The sequence below is a fragment of the Lissotriton vulgaris genome, chromosome 4_1 (assembly GCF_964263255.1).
Source record: "Lissotriton vulgaris chromosome 4_1, aLisVul1.2, whole genome shotgun sequence".
NCBI classification, from domain to species: domain Eukaryota; kingdom Metazoa; phylum Chordata; class Amphibia; order Caudata; family Salamandridae; genus Lissotriton; species Lissotriton vulgaris.
Window position 1 is genome coordinate 2,048,707,858 of NC_141691.1, and position 17,901 is coordinate 2,048,725,758.

At 44.6% G+C, this 17,901-nt stretch overlaps 1 protein-coding gene across 2 annotated transcripts in view; it reads left to right on the plus strand.

Moving 5' to 3' along the window:
- Positions 1 to 17,901, plus strand: part of MROH1 (maestro heat like repeat family member 1) — a 2,204,128-nt gene that overhangs the window by 389,790 nt on the left and 1,796,437 nt on the right. For both annotated transcript variants that reach the window (XM_086966435.1, XM_086966436.1), the window contains exon 6: positions 13,439 to 13,537. In XM_086966435.1, the coding sequence (XP_086822561.1) occupies positions 13,439 to 13,537 (99 nt within the window). The remainder of the gene's footprint in view (positions 1 to 13,438; positions 13,538 to 17,901) is intronic.

Below are 17,901 nucleotides of genomic sequence, written 5' to 3' on the forward strand. Positions count from 1 at the left end.
AGATCGGCTTTCTGTTGCTTAGGGTGGGACAAGGATACCACTAACTGGGTGTCGTCAGCATAGCTGACGACGCTCACTCCGAATGGGATGATGACCTCCTCCAATGTGGACATGTAGATATTAAATAATGTAGGGCTCAAAGAGGAGCCCTGAGGCACGCCACATTGGAGGGGTATTTCGGAGGAGCGAGCGTTCTTCTCCCAGATCTGGTAGGACCGTTGGGCCAAAAAGGATGAAAGCCATGATAAGGCTGTACCTTCCACTCCAACTCTAGCCAGTCTGTCGATAAGGAGTTGGTGGTCTACGGTGTCGAACGCCGCACTAAGGTCGAGGAGGATCACAGCCACTGATCCTCCCCCATCCAATAGTGCTCTGGCATCCTCGACCGCAGCCAGGAGGGCGATGTCCGTGCCCTGTCCTGGTCGGAAGCCCGTCTGGGAACTTTTTAATTTGTCATTGGCCTCTAGAAACTGCGAAAGTTTCCTATTGACTAACTTTTCTGCGATTTTACTAACTCCTGGGAGTAATGAGATGGGCCTGTAGTTTGCTAAGTTCTCAGGATCGAGCGCCGGTTTCTTCAGAAGGGCTTTTACCACAGCCTTCTTCCAGCTCGTGGGGACAATTCCCTGTTGCAGTGAGGTGTTAATCAGCTGGGTAAGGGGGGGAGTGATGGTTGGGGCTACCTCCTTGAGGATCCGCAGAGGAGCAGGGTCCCTAGGGGAGCCGCTCTTTATAGAGTTAAACGTGTTTCTCACCTCGTCTATCGTAACCTGGCCCCAAGTGGACAGATAGGTGGAAGGGTGTGGGCGATCGATTTCTTCCTCCGGGCTAGAGGGGGGAATTGACTCCATGATTACTTGAATTTTGTCATGGAAGAAATTAGCCAGTTGTTGGCACTTCTCCTGGTCCAGTTTCGGATCAGAGGAAGATCCTAGTCCTTGTTCTGGGGGTTTTGAGAGCTCTTTGAGGATGGAATATGCTTCCTTACTGGAGCCTCCCGCCTTTTCTATTCTCTCCTGAAAGAACAAGCTTTTGGTTTTAACAATGGCGGTTTTGTAGGTCAGAAGAGAAATAGAGTAGATGTTTTTTTTGGTATCTGTTTTGTCACGTCTCCAGGAGCGTTCGGTTTTTTTACACTCTTGGCGCAGAGCTTTGAGTTCTGGGGTGTACCATCCCGCCGGGGGTATTCTTTTGGTTTGTTTGAAGGTGGTAATTTTCGGGATCATCGTGTCAAGGGATGAGGTAATCCAATCGTTGAATTGTTTATCAGCTGTATTGGAGTCAGAGGAGAGCTCGGGGATGGAATCTGCAAGAGAGGCAGCCCATTTCTCAGGAGATAGTTTGCGCCATTGTCGGTCGGTGATCTGGGTTTTAGGAATTGAGTGCGTGGGTAGAGGGATTTCCCAGGAGAAAGGGACCAAAAAGTGATCCGTCCATGGAAGGGTCACGGGTAGGTTAGTTGTTACTGTTGTTATATCGGTAAGGATAGGGTCCAGAAGGTGGCCCTTGTCATGGGTAGGCTCATTATTCATTAAATGAATCTTTAAAGAGTTTAGATCACGTTTAATGTCTGAGGCTGCTCGGTCCATAGGGTCCAAGAAGTGGACGTTGAGGTCACCTAATATGAGAAAATTGGAGGTAGAGGAAGCTAGTTGGGACACAGATTCAAATACAGCGTTGATAAAGTTACCTAGGGCCCCTGGGGGGCGATAGATCAGAAGCCCTGCCAGGGTAAGAGCAGAGGAAATTTGGATGGTGAATTGTCCGCTCTCACAATCCTCAATGCCGGCGTTAGTCATCCGACAGGGGTATTGTTCCCTGTGAATTATAGCTATCCCGCCTCCTCTCCCTTTAGGTCTATTTAATGCTTGACAGGTATATCCAGTGGGAAGGGCCGTGACAACGTCAGAGTCGGTGTTGTCTGAGAGCCATGTTTCCGTAATGAACAGTAGATCGAGCTCCTGATTCTGGATCAGGAGATTCATTTCGGTAGCATGTTTGGGGAGGGAGCGGCAATTAAGAAGTCCCAACTTCAGTGCAAATGTAGTCGGTTTCAGACTGGGGATCGGATTACACCGAGGACAGATTGTGAACGCCTTCCCTGCAGTGAGGGTGTGGTGACAGGCAAGTGCGTTTTTAGGTCGTAGGGCACGTAATGCCTCCGGTGTATAAGTTACTCGTTCTTGAGGGTTGACCAACAGAGTAACGGGGCCTAGGGCCGTCTGGGCCCGGACGGGCGCAGACGGGCTTGCCTTCGGCGCGCAAACGGCGCTCCCGCTGCGCTCGTCCGCTGCGCGTCCTGTACAGGCACATTTATGGGCGACTTCGGGGCGTGGCCTCGAAAAGGGGCGGAGTCAGCGTGCACGCCGTTGTTGATGGCGGCGGCAGGCTGGAAGCGCTAGGAAGGGCGCTGAGTCAGGTAGGACGCTATCGCTTTTAAAAGTACAACTGATCAAATTCGTGACACCACACAGAGAGTAACAATTTTTAAAAACAGAGCAAAGTACCTCCAGTGTCCCGGCTTCCGCCTCAGGACCTGGGTCAGGGTTTCTGGTAGCCGCTCGAAAATCAGCGGTATATATCCAGGGATCAAGGGGGCGTGGCCTCGAAAAGGGGCGGAGTCAGCGTGCAAGCCGTTGTTGATGGCGGCGGCGGCAGGCTGGAAGCGCTAGGAAGGGCGCTGAGTCAGGTAGGACGCTATCGCTTTTAAAAGTACAACTGATCAAATTCGTGACACCACACAGAGAGTAACAATTTTTAAAAACAGAGCAAAGTACCTCCAGTGTCCCGGCTTCCGCCTCAGGACCTGGGTCAGGGTTTCTGGTAGCCGCTCGAAAATCAGCGGTATATATCCAGGGATCAAGGGGGCGTGGCCTCGAAAAGGGGCGGAGTCAGCGTGCACGCCGTTGTTGATGGCGGCGGCAGGCTGGAAGCGCTAGGAAGGGCGCTGAGTCAGGTAGGACGCTATCGCTTTTAAAAGTACAACTGATCAAATTCGTGACACCACACAGAGAGTAACAATTTTTAAAAACAGAGCAAAGTACCTCCAGTGTCCCGGCTTCCGCCTCAGGACCTGGGTCAGGGTTTCTGGTAGCCGCTCGAAAATCAGCGGTATATATCCAGGGATCAAGGGGGCGTGGCCTCGAAAAGGGGCGGAGTCAGCGTGCACGCCGTTATCCTCCCACTTTGAACCCCCATGACGCACATCTCAACGGTCAACTTGTTCAATAGAATCGATATCGAATTTAGTGTGTTCAACTATATATGCTTACTGTATATTTCCTGCTACACACACACCAAACCAGGTCTGGGTAAACTGATTGTGACTGCTCTATGGATACACCTGTCCTCTCTCTTCTCTACTCTCTTCTCTTCTCTCTCGTTTTTCCTCTCTTTTTCTATCCCCCTTTTCTTCTCTTTCCTCTTTGACTTGATTTTGATTATTGTAAGTGTCTTGGTGCCATCATTCTATTCATTTGTACCTTGGAAGATTTATTGTATTGTCTTTATTTTCATCTTTGTTCTTCAATAAAAAAGATTTGAATAAAAAAAATAAAAAAAATCTTTTTTTTAAAAAAATGGTCTTCTTCCCCAAAATCCTGTACCTGTTTAGGGCAATCTGTCTAGAATTCTCAGTAACCTGGCTTAGAACAATCGATCGCATGTTTTCCAGCTTTATCTGGGCATACTCTCAACCACAGCGCGCCCAGAAGCTCCTTACCCAGTAGAGAGATCGTGGCGAGCTAGGCCTTCCGAATATGAAAGAATATTATTGGGCAACTGTTCTCCTTTATAGTAGGGAACTACTGGAGGATAACTGGTAAAAAGGAGCAGGAGAGGCCTACACTCCATCTACGTTTCAACTATTGTTTGGTAGGGAAAGCAGTGGGCATTGGTGGAGGCATCTTCACGACAGCTACTACAAAAAACTAACATTTAAAACACTACTTAGCAGGTTTAAAGTGTGGAAAACAATAAGGAAAATGCTAGGGATAGGAAGACTCTCGTTCTACACTCCTATAAAAAATATCCTCGACTTGCCCACAATTTTGTAATGATAACTATATGCGTAAATAGCAAGAAGCCGGGATTAGACAGCTGGGCTCCCTTTTTTCCTCTGATGGGATACTCTCCTTCGAAGAATTAAAAAATACATTTGGATTGCATTGGCGCAATTTTTTTTAAATCTCTCCAAATCAGAGATTTCTTAGCTCTAAAGACAGGTGGGAGGAGGGGTATGAGTAAAAGCAAATTAATTGACACATTAATCGCGGGCACAAGGAATAAGATTGGGGGCATTTATTTACACATTATTGCTTTGTTCCCAGACGATATGGAAAAAAATATCTATGAAATGGCTAGAGAAAGCAGATATATCTGATAACGAGTTTAGATATGCCTTTGAAATGTCACAAACAATTTTAATGTCTACCAAACTCCAAGCACAATTTTTTAATACATGTTTCTTTTTATACTACACTCCGGATAGAATAGGAAAATGGGGATCCGGTGCGAGTCCATGCTGCCCGAGGCGTAATCTGTATAGTGCTGACTGTATACATATTTTTTCATCCTGCGAGGGACTAAAAATGGTCATACTAGAAATAGATAAATTTCTATCCACAATCTTAAATGAAAGAGTTGTATTAACTAATGGAAACATCTTATTGGAGCCACCAATCCAGAAAGCCCCGATGTAGGTCAGAAACTTATTTTTATCGCAATGGCCGTGTTTAGGCTCTGCATTGCTTCTGCATGGCGGGATTGTAATACCCCTTCATTTCAACAATGGCTAGCTAGATTCCTTGCTGTGGCAAATATTGAAATTGCTATTTATAAAGACAAGGGTAGGAAACGACGAAAAAAAGACCTAAAAATCTGGAACCGCCTGATAACTTGGCATCAAACTGGGAGCTATAGAGTGACCTTCATGTTTAAAAAAAGAAAAAAAATGGTTCTTGTTGTGATTCTGATTTACTAAATCATTTACTGTATATTTGTATCTACTCCTGGTGGGTATTTGTATCTATATTGTGTATATTTTGTTCTGTTTTTTTCTTTCCCTGCATATTACACATTGTTTTCTCTGTTGCACTTCTGTCTGCCCGGGAAAGGGGGGTTGATGGGTGGGGGGGCTGTGGGGTAAAATCCTATTGCTGTAAAATCTGAATAAAGATATTAAAAAAAAAATAATAATAAACTGAAAGGCTATCGGCCATATTGATTTGGGCACGTTGCGCAATATAGCGGTTCTTACACAAAAGAAAAAAAAGGGGTGTTAATATACACACACTATCCTTAAATAAAGTTCAAGCGATTCTAGTTCCATTCCATTCACAGCTCATTTGAGATTTATTAGTGATGTCACTGACCATGTCATAAATGATATAACGTCTGGGGTCATAAGCAGTGCATTGCAGGCGCGTAAGTTATAGTTAGCTCAGGCAACTAAAACTGCTGAATTTCACTGGTTTTGTACGAGTGAAATCTGAGTTTAACGTCCTTGTAATCTTTTCAGTGAATTTCTAGGTTTTTTTTTTAAACGTTAAGTAAGATGCCTATCACAATGGATGGTGGGGGGGGGGGGGTGGGGGGGTGGAAGCAGTGCCTGATATTGTGCTGCCCCCACCCAAGCTTGCTGCTCCTGCCTCCCCTCCTCCTTGCCATCCATTGTCCAAGTCCATGCCCCTGCTCCCTTATTACAGCCCTGTGTAGCTGTTCTGCCTCTGGCCTTCCTGGACAATTAGCGTTCTGCCCCATCCACTTCCTCCCTATCCTCTGTTATCTGAATCCACGCACTAGCCTCCTCCCTCGTACCATGCATGGTCTGATGTGCTGCCACTGCCCTCTATTCAGAATTATGTCCCAGTCCACTCCTCCTGCCCTCCATTGTCCAATTCCACGCCCCATCATTGCCCTCCTGCTTAGTCTCTGTGCTTAGCTTGCTGCCACAACTCTCCTTCCCCCTGCCCTCCGATGTCTGTGTACATGCCCTTGATCCATCCTTTTTGCCCACCATGTTCCATGGACCTGCCCCTCCTATCAATTCTGATGTTATTGAACACCTGTGAATGGCTTGGGAGGTAGCAGGACAATGGTGCTCAAGCAGTTAGTGAGAGTGACTGAATACTCCTTGATTTAGAAAACCTATGTTAACGGTGCCTCCAGTGCAGAGGAAAATCCTGAACTTCTGTATGAGTTAAAGGCAGAACCTTTAACACTAGAACATGTACAAAAGAGACTGGGCACACGTTTGAGAATTGACAGTATTGATACAGTATTGGAGAAGTGTGGCTCAATGGTTAGAGCGGCAGACCCTGATGCAGAGGTCTAGCCCGGGACCAGGGTTCAATTCCCTCCCTCGGGGGGTCTTGGGCTCCAAATTCCACTGACCTGATAATTCTCGCCTCGATGCCTATTCTAATCATAGACTCCCACTCTGCAACTCTGAGCAGTAGCTTGCTTAATCTGCACAACGGCCCCCACAACGCTAAGGATGCCTGGCCTTCACCCTGGGGGTGCCCAGGAGTGGACACCTCACAGGGAAAGCCAGGACGGGTTCCACAGCGGTATTCGTACAAGCGCCTTGAGACCCTTGCGGGTGAGTAGTGCGCTATACAAGTATCAATTTACATTTACAATGAAAATAACTCATGAGAAAGATGACACCGGTGATGCACAAAATAGGTTATTTATGTGGATGGTATTCTTCAGAATAAGAAAACCACGCCAGCTGACACGTGTTTCATCATCAGGACAAAGCCTGTTACTCTTCAGGGCTGTAGTGGCGTGGTATAGGGATCGAATTACCGGTGATAATTCCGACCCGGTGGAACGGGTAAAAGCAAGCCGTGGGTATGGCAGTGTGGGATAAGTAATGGCACACGGGCGGGTGAGTCCGTGCTCGTCCAGGACCTCAGAGTTCTAGGTTCCGGACAGTGCTCTTGTCGCCTCGGGATGTGGGAGCACCTCCACCCTGCCTGTCCACGTTCCATGCCTCTATCCCCTTCCTCCTGCCCTCCGTGTTCCATTTTACTGCCACACCCTTCTGCCCTTCCTGGTCTGTTGTGCTGCAACTGCTCCTCCTGCCTGCCCCGCATGGTCTGTTGTGAGGCCCCCTCCCCTTACCTCTTTTGTCTGTGCCCAGCTCTTACCTTTCCTATTTATCCTCCATGGTCCTCTATGCATGCCCTGCCCCCTCCCTCCTACCCTTTATGGTTCGTTATGCTGCAGCTTTCTCTCCTGTCTGTCTAGTTTGGTCAGCTTTCTGCCATTGCCTTTTTCCCCTCTGTTCTCTGCTGTCCATGTTCATGGTCCTGTCCCCTCCCTATTGCTTTCCATGGTTTGTTGTGCTACACTGCCGTCCCGCATGCCCTGTGTGGTGTATTGTGCTGCTGCAAACCATGATGCCTGCCCTGTAATGTCAGTTTGGTGCACCTGTCCATGTCCCTCCTGTCCTCTGCTATCCGAGTCCAAGTCCCTACCCCAATTCCTCCTGCCTTCCATGATCCAGTGTACCATACAGCTAACATTTTGAACTTGGTAAGGGGGTAATTTTGAAAAAGAAACTAGGGAATTGATTTTCCCCATTGACTTGCATTGAAAAAGAGGAAATTGTAAACAAGAGACAGATAACATAAAGCCCTTTTGGGCTTAAAAACATTGGGCATTTCCTGCCTGAATCAGCTCTGTTGGCATGTATGGTTGTACTACCCACTGCCTCTTCCTTCTGCCCTCAATGGTTTATTATATTGTCACAGCCTCTCTTGCCTGTCCTGCATTGTTGGTTTGTTGCCGGTGCCCCCGTTTCAACTGCCCTCCATTATGTGCTGCCACTGCCCTTCCTGCCTGCCCAGTGTGGTCAAATTGTTGCCTCTGCACACCCCTACCTGTCTTCAATTGTCCGAGTCCGTGCCCACTGACCTCTGCCTTCAAACAGTATCCTAATGAACAACTAGATTGCTAACATTCTATATTTATTACAAATATGTTACACACCTGACGTCATCTTGATGTAATCAAAACTGTAATACTTAAAGCATTTGTTTTAAAAATGATAGAAATGAGAGGGTCTTATTTGCATAGAAATAATGGTTAGTGCCAAAAAAAGTAAAATGAGGACACAATTCTGAGTCCTCAAGTAGCAACAAAGCACTTTTAAATTATTTGTGATCTTAGTTTTTTTATCTAGTTGACCACTTAATCAAATGTTGCGCTTAGGGGAGAGAGTGTGGTGTTACTTCCAGACCTGCAGACTTTCCAACTGGGGAACCAGGTTGGAGTTTCTGCTTCAGCTTGACGTTCTGTGGTTCTGGTCAAATCACTTAATCTCCCCATGCCTACAACCAAAATTAATTTTTCCTTGTATGATGTAACCAATGCTCATGTAAAGCACTCTAATACCTGACCAGTCTACACTACATAAAACTGTAAAGACCAAATAATAAAAACTGTTTGCCACACTTTTGTCTTTGGGCTGTACGTGGGCTACATCTGCGTGATATTTTTGCTACATTTGGGCTCCTTTTTCTCTCGTGGCCATCTTGGAAGACTTCAATGAAATTTATCAGTCCTGCCAAGTGTTACGCATTAGGCGTGACACTGTCATTTCAGTGTGGTGGTCCGCATCAACGCACTGAAATAACGTCACGCATTATAGCGTCTCCTCCACTGTCAAAGCAGGAGTGCTTGTAACGCAGCTTAAACTAGTGTGGAGGTGCGCGGTAACTGCGCACATTCAAGGAGTGCTCTGGCAGGCTTTGCGGCTGGCTCAGCTGCCGTTACAATGTAACAACACACGGGCATGGAGCTCTGCACGAAACTCGGGATTTCGCATACAACTTTATTTAAGACGGGTTGGGTCCTCCCTCCTGCCGCCTGAGGCGCAGTCAGCAGAGTTCCCAAGAAAAGTTTTGGTTTGCACCGTTGTGGGAAATGTAATAATCACAGAGTCGAACCCACACCGGCAGCCAATTGAACCTGGCCTCTAGAGTGGTTCCTCAGCTGCAGCCTCAGCCTTTACAGTGCACACCAGCAGCCCGTATCTTTAAATCATGCACAGAAGACGTGTTGTTGTGGGCTGGGCCACCTGGGAGAGTCCGAGTTGGGGACACCGGCTACCAGAAGGTGTGTTACAGCTGTAAAGAAGTAAGTGTTTGCAGTGCATGCCCCTAATTCATCAACTGAAACGCTGTGTGATGACTAACTTCCGAAACAAGGAAGTGTTAATTATCTTCAAGGCTTACGAATGTCTTCTCTGTACCTACGTTTTGCAAGGCGTGTTTAGCAGAAACTGCTGTTGCACTGCTCTATCTGAACGGTTCTGTTTCTGTAAAGGAAAAAAATATTCTGTTGGACAGGATTAATCTAGTAAAGTTTTTGTAGGGGAGGGGAGCGAAGCTCCGAACGAACATCCTAACACCCTAGTATACAGTTCTCAGCAAACTCTATGGCTCTTCAGTTCAGGAGGTTGTTGAAATTACATTAATTTGAAAAGCGCCTGTGATCCCTCCAGAATCCCTTATGCTGCAGGTGCCCTGGACTTTTCTTTTAATTATCAGCACTGTCGCTTTGTTCAGTTGGACCAGCTAATCCGGACCGGTGTCAGTACTACATACAGTTCCTGGAATACATTACGTAGTTAATGAAAGTGAGTCGAGCAGTGCTGGTTATACGGAGTTACCTGACAGTAAATATTAAAATATTTCTTGTTAAGGCCTAAATATAGTGCTTCAGTTTATTCAGCCTCAGCGCGGGATGGGGGGCTACGTGTGCGTGTTAATTAGCAAATTCCTTTTTGGCAGAGCGCGATCAGGCAGCTGCCTGCAGTCGGTGGGTGCTGGTTGTACAGTGTGGCCGATTATAACACGAAGTTAGTTACTGTGCTATGGTGAATCAGGCCAGTCTCAGACCTACGTTGCAGAAAAGGGGGTGGTGATGAACAGAGTGTCTGAATTAGGCAGACCACTCTTACCCAGTCCAAAGATCAGGGCTTGATCCATCACCGTTATTTATCTCACTGCACCATCCCAGCTCAGAACCTGGCTATATGCAAATCAGTCTGTCCCTGGCCCAGTGCATCATGGGAACAGGGCAGACTAAACTACCAAGCCAATTCTTCACCAGAAAGGAGACAAGCTACCGGGGACCGGTTTCTGGCATTTCAGCCTTCTTCGGCCCGGCTTGCTTGAATCCTGATGGTGCAGTGAGAAAGGGACTCATGTCTGAGTATACCCTGCCACACCTATAGTGGCCAAAAACGATTCAGAAAAGGGGGTGGTGATGAACAGAGTGTCTGAATTAAGCAGACCACTCTTACCCAGTCCAAATATCAGGGCTTGATCCATCACCATTATTTATCTCACTGCACCATCCCAGCTCAGAACCTGGCTATATGCAAATCAGTCTGTCCCTGGCCCAGTGCATCATGGGAACAGGGCAGACTAAACTACCAAGCCAATTCTTCACCAGAAAGGAGACAAGCTACAGGGGTCCGGTTTCTGGCATTTCAGCCTTCTTCGGCCCGGCTTGCTTGAATCCTGATGGTGCAGTGAGAAAGCTACTCATGTCTGAGTATACTCTGCCACACCTATAGTGGCCAAAAACGATTCAGAAAAGGGGGTGGTGATGAACAGAGTGTCTGAATTAAGCAGACCACTCTTACCCAGTCCAAAGATCAGGGCTTGATCCATCAGATCCCCGGTAGCTTGTTTCCTTCCCAGTACAAGAATTGGCTTGGTAGTTTGGTCTGCCCTGTTCCCATGATGCACTGGGCCAGGGTCAGACTAATTTGCATATAGCCAAGTTCTGAGCTGGGATGGTGCAGTGAGCTAAAAAACGGTGATGGATCAAGCCCTGATCTTTGGACTGGGTAAGAGTGGTCTGCTTAATTCAGACACTCTGTTCATCACCACCCCCTTTTCTGAATCATTTCAGACCTACGTTGCCCATGCAGGAAGAGTGTGCAAGTCAAGATCTACTGTTGCACTGACTTGTTATGAAAATTTATTTTTGCTGACGGAGTCACGTTGCTCAAATGAGTGTAATTTCAGATATGTGTTTCCCTCATCTTATCTGCTTGGTTTTTCTCGTGAAAAAGTGTCACTCATAGTCGGTGAAATGTCACTCATAATTACGGAAATGTCGCACATAGCAATCTGAAACCTTGGCAGCTATGTATTATTCAATCTGATTTAGAAACATAGATCATAAACGTGTACATAAAAACAACAGTAAATCCTCTTTTCTTAATACAGTACATTGAGAATTATTTAAAACCAGTTGGTAAAAACAGGGGTTACAAAGCCCGGCTTAGAGCAACTTCAGGTTAACAGAATAGTAAAGTTCAATGTTTCAGAAGACCAATCTCAAATACACAATAAGGGATCCAAGAAAGATGCAACGCTCCAATACCTGACCAGTCTGCACTATATAAAACTGCAAAAAAACTAAAAGATTAAGTGTTTTGCACACTTGTCATTGAGCTATATGTGTGCTACATCTGGGGGATATTTGTGGTACATTTGGCCTCTTTTTGTTCTCAGGTGGCCATCTTGGGAGACTTATTTATTATGAAGTTTCCTAATTTCCTCATTTACTGCGTCTCCTCAGTAGGAAATGGTTTCCGTTTTTTACTTTGATTCCATCAAGAAGGCATTCAGGTGTGTCACACATTTGCTGTAAATTCCGAATGTTAGCACTCTAGTTGCTCATTAGATCGCTGTAGTAAAGCTGCTGCTCACCAGGGAGTTAACTGGAAGTCTGCTGCTGGTATTGAAAGTGTTTGTTTCAGTCTGCATGTCAGAATTCTTTAATGAAATAGAAGAAGATTTGAGAAGACACTCAAAATGTGCCCTCATGTTTCTTTCTGCAACACTAATCCTAATTTCTATTGCAAAATGAATGCCCTCATTTTGTTCCTTTTTAAATTAAATGTTTTGAGTGTTACCAGTTTATTCTAATCAAGATGGCTACAGGTGTGCAATACATTTGTCATAAGTTTGACTTAGCGCTCTAGTTGTTCTTTAGAACACTCTGGGAAGCTGCAGTAGAACACAAAGGAATCAACTGACCGTCTCTGCCCTTGTTGGATGTACATATTTTACTGAGAATGTCAGATTTAATTCTCACAGGACTGCGAAAGATAATGTGAATTTACATAAATTATTCTCTCATTTTTGCTTCTGGAGCACCTTCCAAACCTCTATGGGAAAAGCATGGGAAAATAGTTTTTTTCTCAAACATGATTCATGATATCCCAGCATAAGGATTTTCCACAGGGTAAAATCACCTTGGAACACACCACAATTGCTAACACGAGTATGGTACCATCAACATATGAATTATAATGTAATTAAAGTCTTTTGTCACCCTTTATACATTATACTTTTGGTGACCCTCAAAACCTTCTATTCACTGCAATGTATTTCCATGGAGTGCTATCATGTATATTAGCCCCAAGATGGCTGCAGGCACTTCCTCAATCTCACAATCAGATGTGTGGTTAGGCTCCACCCAGATATCGATATTTCTTTTTCCTTTAATATTTCAAAAGCTACTGAACAGTAAAAAGCAAAGAGTGCACTCTGAACCAAGAGCTACTGTATTGCTAAACTTGGTGTAATTCTGTTCAGCAGTTCGGGCTGTCTCGGCGACAAAAGTCTCCTATGGAAAATAACATGTAGAAAACACATTTTGGGACCTCCCCTTTTCTCTGCCCGCATGACAAATCACCTGAAATTTTTAAGACAATACCTGACCGGAGCTCACCATTAGTTTTGAAAATTTTGCGAAGATTTGTCAAACGGCGCCAAAGATATTGGCAAAAGAAAAAACGCTTTTTGAATAGAAACCAGGTCCTAACTATAACTACCTACTGGCTACACCCAGTAGGTAATGTGTGTGTGTGTGTGTGTGTGTGTGTGTGTGTGTTTATATATTTGTTTGTCTATAGGTATGTGTGTAAATATTTATGTATGTGTGTGTGTGTATGTATGTGCGTGTAAAGATATGTGTGTATGTGTCTATAAATGTATGTGTTTTATATGTATGTGTGTATATATATGTGTGTGTGTGTTTATTAATGCGCGTGTGTGTGTGTGTTTTCGTTCATTCAGTGATGGTCAGGAAACCTCATCCAAGGTAAGGGGGTACAGTGACTCCTGGATACACCAATAATTGACATCCTGCATGGCAGCTCTCATGCGTCATTTGAATAGTAGTTGCACCCCCCTGGTAAATGTAAAGATTCCAAAGTATCTCTGTGGTCCCAGAGCTGCTTTTACAAGGCTGAGCATCACTGAGAGGTTATTCTCTCCTAAAAGAAAGGTACTCGTAGAGCATAAAATAATGTGAGAGCAATTATGAATTTTGTGGTTCTCTTTGTTTTAAACCAATTACTTGATGCCATGTGTGACTCCCAATTCTGTCTTCTATGCAGTGTTTGGCATGGTTCCTTTCTTGAACTCCATCCTGAGCACCATGTTACCCATGCTGGGAATGGCAAAACAGGACCACATGAAGGCGGTATTCTGCGTTGGTAAGGAGAAGGTCCAAGCTTTTCGTACACTTGCTCCTTATGTGCACTGCAGTCTGGTGCAGTGTATGTCCTCAGAAATGTTCTAAAGCTCCTGCTGCCAGTTGTACAGGGTTACATTTTGTAGGATTTCATATGCTTAAAATATCTATTGACGCTTATGAGTCTAGCTGTCAAGGATTGTCGAGGCCTACCATAGGAGTGACTTATAGGTGCATATGTGTCTATATATAAGGTTAGATATAGGAATACTATATCTAAGTAAGGGGTGATTACACCACCTTACCCAAGCTGAGTAATCAGCCTGTGGCGTCAGTTTGGATGGCCAGCCAGGGGTGGCATAATACATGCTGCAGCCCCTGGTAGGCCTTGGATGCACCTATGCCCTGGGTACCTAGGGTACACTATACAGGGGCTCACAGAGGTGACCCAATACCCAATCAGGTATGTACCTAAAGTACATGGTATCAATTTAGAGAGAGAATAGCTGGGCTGTGGTTCTGATTAGCAGGCCCACAGCCACACTAAAGTCGAAAAACCAGTAAATCACAGCAAAAAGTGGGGGTGACCATAGGAAGCAGACCCTACTCTCCTACACTTATGTGCACTGCAGTCTGATGCAGTGTATCTCCTCAGAAATGTTCTAAAGCTCCTGCTGCCGGTTGTAGCAGGGTTACATTTTGTAGCATTTCATATGCTTAAAATATCTATTGACGCTTATGAGTCTTGCCGTCCAGCATTTAGTGTATGGACGTGATTATGGCAATTCGCTTAATTTTATTTCCACTCCTAAACTGTTGTTTTAACTTTGCACTTACATTTCAGGCTTATCACTCCTTTTCATGCAACCTTTAGCCATTGACCTCTAATACTTCCTAAAGGCTGGAAATTCCATGGGAATGTCCTTTGCCAAATGTATGAAAACATAGTTCCCTTGACCCTAAATAATTCCTATTGTCGTGGTGATGCCACTCACTGCCAGAGCCACCACCATCCACTTCATAGCCAACGCTGCTGACTACCACAACTAGCGCCCCCAAGTGCCATTCCTTCCATGACCTTCTCATCTATAGAGATCTGCAGCAATCTCAGGACTTCAATCCGTGTTCAGTATTGTGCACAAGTTAGACTTTAATGAATACAGTGTCAACCAGAGTACCTTGGCTTTTCTTGCAGGGGATCCTCGTCATAAGCACTGGATCCTCCCACCCACGCCTGTCATCCCAGAGCACTTTACAATCTCTATATAAATGACTTTAGACATGAATGCAGCTGCATACAATGCATATGTTTACAGCCTATTCCAGGCTGAATATTGCTGAATTTCATTTCATTTAAAAAATGCACCCAGCTCAATAAAGTCACATAGTACATAAAAGTGCAGTCGAAGTTATTTCACAAGCCTCTTTTTTTAAAAGGAAACGGAGAGGGAAAGAAGGACACTGTTAGAAGATGGGCTGCAATGCAGAGCATACAACTGGCACTGTGTCTTTAAGGGCCTCTCTGTACCGCCTGTATCTCACCCTGTCTCACAGGCGGCAGTTAGGTCATTTTGTTGTAATAGCTTTTGGAAACCGGCTTTGAACCACCGAGCTCTGCTCTTCTGGCTTTATTTGGCAATCTTTCAGTCATTATAATTTTGGCTACACTCTATTTGCAACTAGCAGTCACCCTCTGAAACTTATTCAAAGTACACCATATGGCAAACTTCTCAGGCTAAAGAGGAACAGTCCAGGGAGAAGGACTTTGAGGTGGCTGCCTCAGAGAGTATAGCCAGGTTTTCTGTGAGGGGATATGATCCCGTAGCACTGAACCCCACATTGCGTTAAGTGAGAGGAATTCCGAGAGATAAACTGCTAATCGACAAGGAAAAAGAGAGAGATGGTAAGGGTAAATTCAGGATGGTTACCCCTTATTCTGCAGAAGCCAATCATTTAAAACATATGCTTATAAAGAATTGGCATATTTTTAAAACAGACAGTATTATGTGCGACGACATTCCAGCCTATCCCATGGTGACATTCAAGAAAGCAGGGTCACTTCGGGACATGCTGGTGAGAAGCCATTTGGAAAATATACCACAGAGAGTGAGCACGTTAAAAGAAATAATGGGCTTTTTTACGTGTAGTAGGTGCAAAGCCTGCGCTAACAGCAAAAGGGTCCTAGCATATAAAATACCGGATACAGGGAAGGTAAGGAAAATAACCAAATTCATTACCTGCAGCACACCATATGCAATATACTGCCTAGTGTGCCCTTGCGGGCTACACTATACAGGCAGTACGGTCCACCAACTGAAGATCAGAGTATTGGAACATCTGAGGACCATTGATAAGATAGATTCTGTATGTCCTGTAGCACGCCATTTCGCTGAGACACATCAGTGTGGCCGCAACCAGTTACAATTTTACGGTTTGGATTCTGTTCCCTTAAGTGTCCGAGGGGGTGACCGGGTCTGTAAATTACAGAGACTCGAGTCACGCTACATAATAGACTTTCTCACGAAATTTCCAAGAGGCCTGAATAGTGGAGAGGAGTTAGCGGTACACATAGGCTCTTAAACCTGAGATATTTATTGTTCTGGGTTAATCACGAATTGGGGTTTAGGGTGGGAACCCCTACAACTGATGCTAGAACTGATATGTAAAAGTGTTTTCCTAAACATTATCGAGATTAGAATGATAATAACGCATGCCCCAATCAAATAAGAGATTGCACTGAAGAAGTGCATTAGGAGTGTTAAAAGGAAGGGACATTTGCCGATCCACGGCGAGATAGATAATATACACCAAGTTATTGAGAACATGGCAAAACCGAAACACGGGTGATTAAATGTTTTATGAGTTACACATAAAATGAAAATTGCAAATCCGTTTTATAATTACAAATTGTGTTGTGATGATATGTAATTATGTTTATTCACAATTGTGTTTCTAAAGATGTATACGATCATGGTATGTATGCATGATTTCATGCAAAAGACGAGCTGAATATGAAATGCTGGTTCATATAGAACTTTTAAAAATGGCGCTGACGCGAGAATGAGCGCGATGTCCCTTCTTTGTTTGACTGCACTGATGAATTGTCTTTAACCACATGCGCGCTGCACTTATTCCCCTCCTGTGCTGACTTTTTAAAAAACCCATTGTTCATGACGAGCTGGGCTCGTCATCAGTGTTTGAGGAGGCTACACCATGACGAGCCCAGCTCGTCATCAGCCTCGAAGGGGTTAAAACATGGCCTTTTCTGGTGTGTCATCAACACCGAAAAAGGCAGTTTGCCGAAACGCGTTTGTTGCTTGTCATTGAAGAATAAAGTTTTCTTTGAAAGCCCCCGTGAGTGCGGAATTTTCTTTTGCAACCGAAGGAACAGAGCGGATATACATTGCGGCGTCCACTATCTAAATACATCCACCGAATCAATTGATTCATGTCTACATAACCAGGCATATGCTGTACATTTGTGTTTGATGTGATGGTCATGTAGGAAAGATTGGTGATCAATAGATGGCAAAATCTATAGCTGGGTCTCCCTAAGTGCTTAAAGAGATCCCATCAGACTTCCACCCTGTACCGCACTACATCATTTGGGAACCTTTAAGATGCACATAGGAGATCGAGTGCCCAGTGCAAGATTTGGCCAAACTCCACCAAATCTGCATTTGTTACAAATAAGCAGTGATGTAATCAATATAGGGTATCAGGGGATGCATGAAAAAGCAGTGCTCAATATGTTAAACCAAAAGTGAATAAAGTGCTCAATATAAAATTGAGTGAAAAGGAGGAAAATATGTTTAATGGACACCTCCTTTTTCTCAATATTAAAACCAGTGCAAGATGTAGCCTTAACAAATAACTACACAGATGGAAAGACGTCTTTCTGCAGACTTTTAACGTGCCCATGGGTCACCTTGCTGCTTCTTCAGGACCTGTTATGCTACTGCTAGGTGTAATGACGTGAATCAAAATATAAGAACAGTGTGATAAATGAAGTGAATATCACCTGAAAGTCTCCTGTATTCAAGTTTCCGGAGTTCATCAGATGGAAAGATACACATCCACATCAATATATAAAAGAAATGTACATGCCATTAGTGTAAATGTCATTTCAAAAAGCAACTGCTGGATTAATATATCCAGTCAGAACAAAACACTGCAAAACATCATGTGACCTAATATAGGTCTTTCATGAGAGCTAAATGAGCAGCATATCTCATAGTAATATGGACTATGTGAACATATACATTTATTTACACTCACCCAATTTGCAGGAGAATGTTGCCCCCCCTCACCTGGCCACAACTCAGGTAACACGGAGCACCGCTCTGTTCAAGCCAAACAAATGAAAAACATCAGAGGAAGCACTTC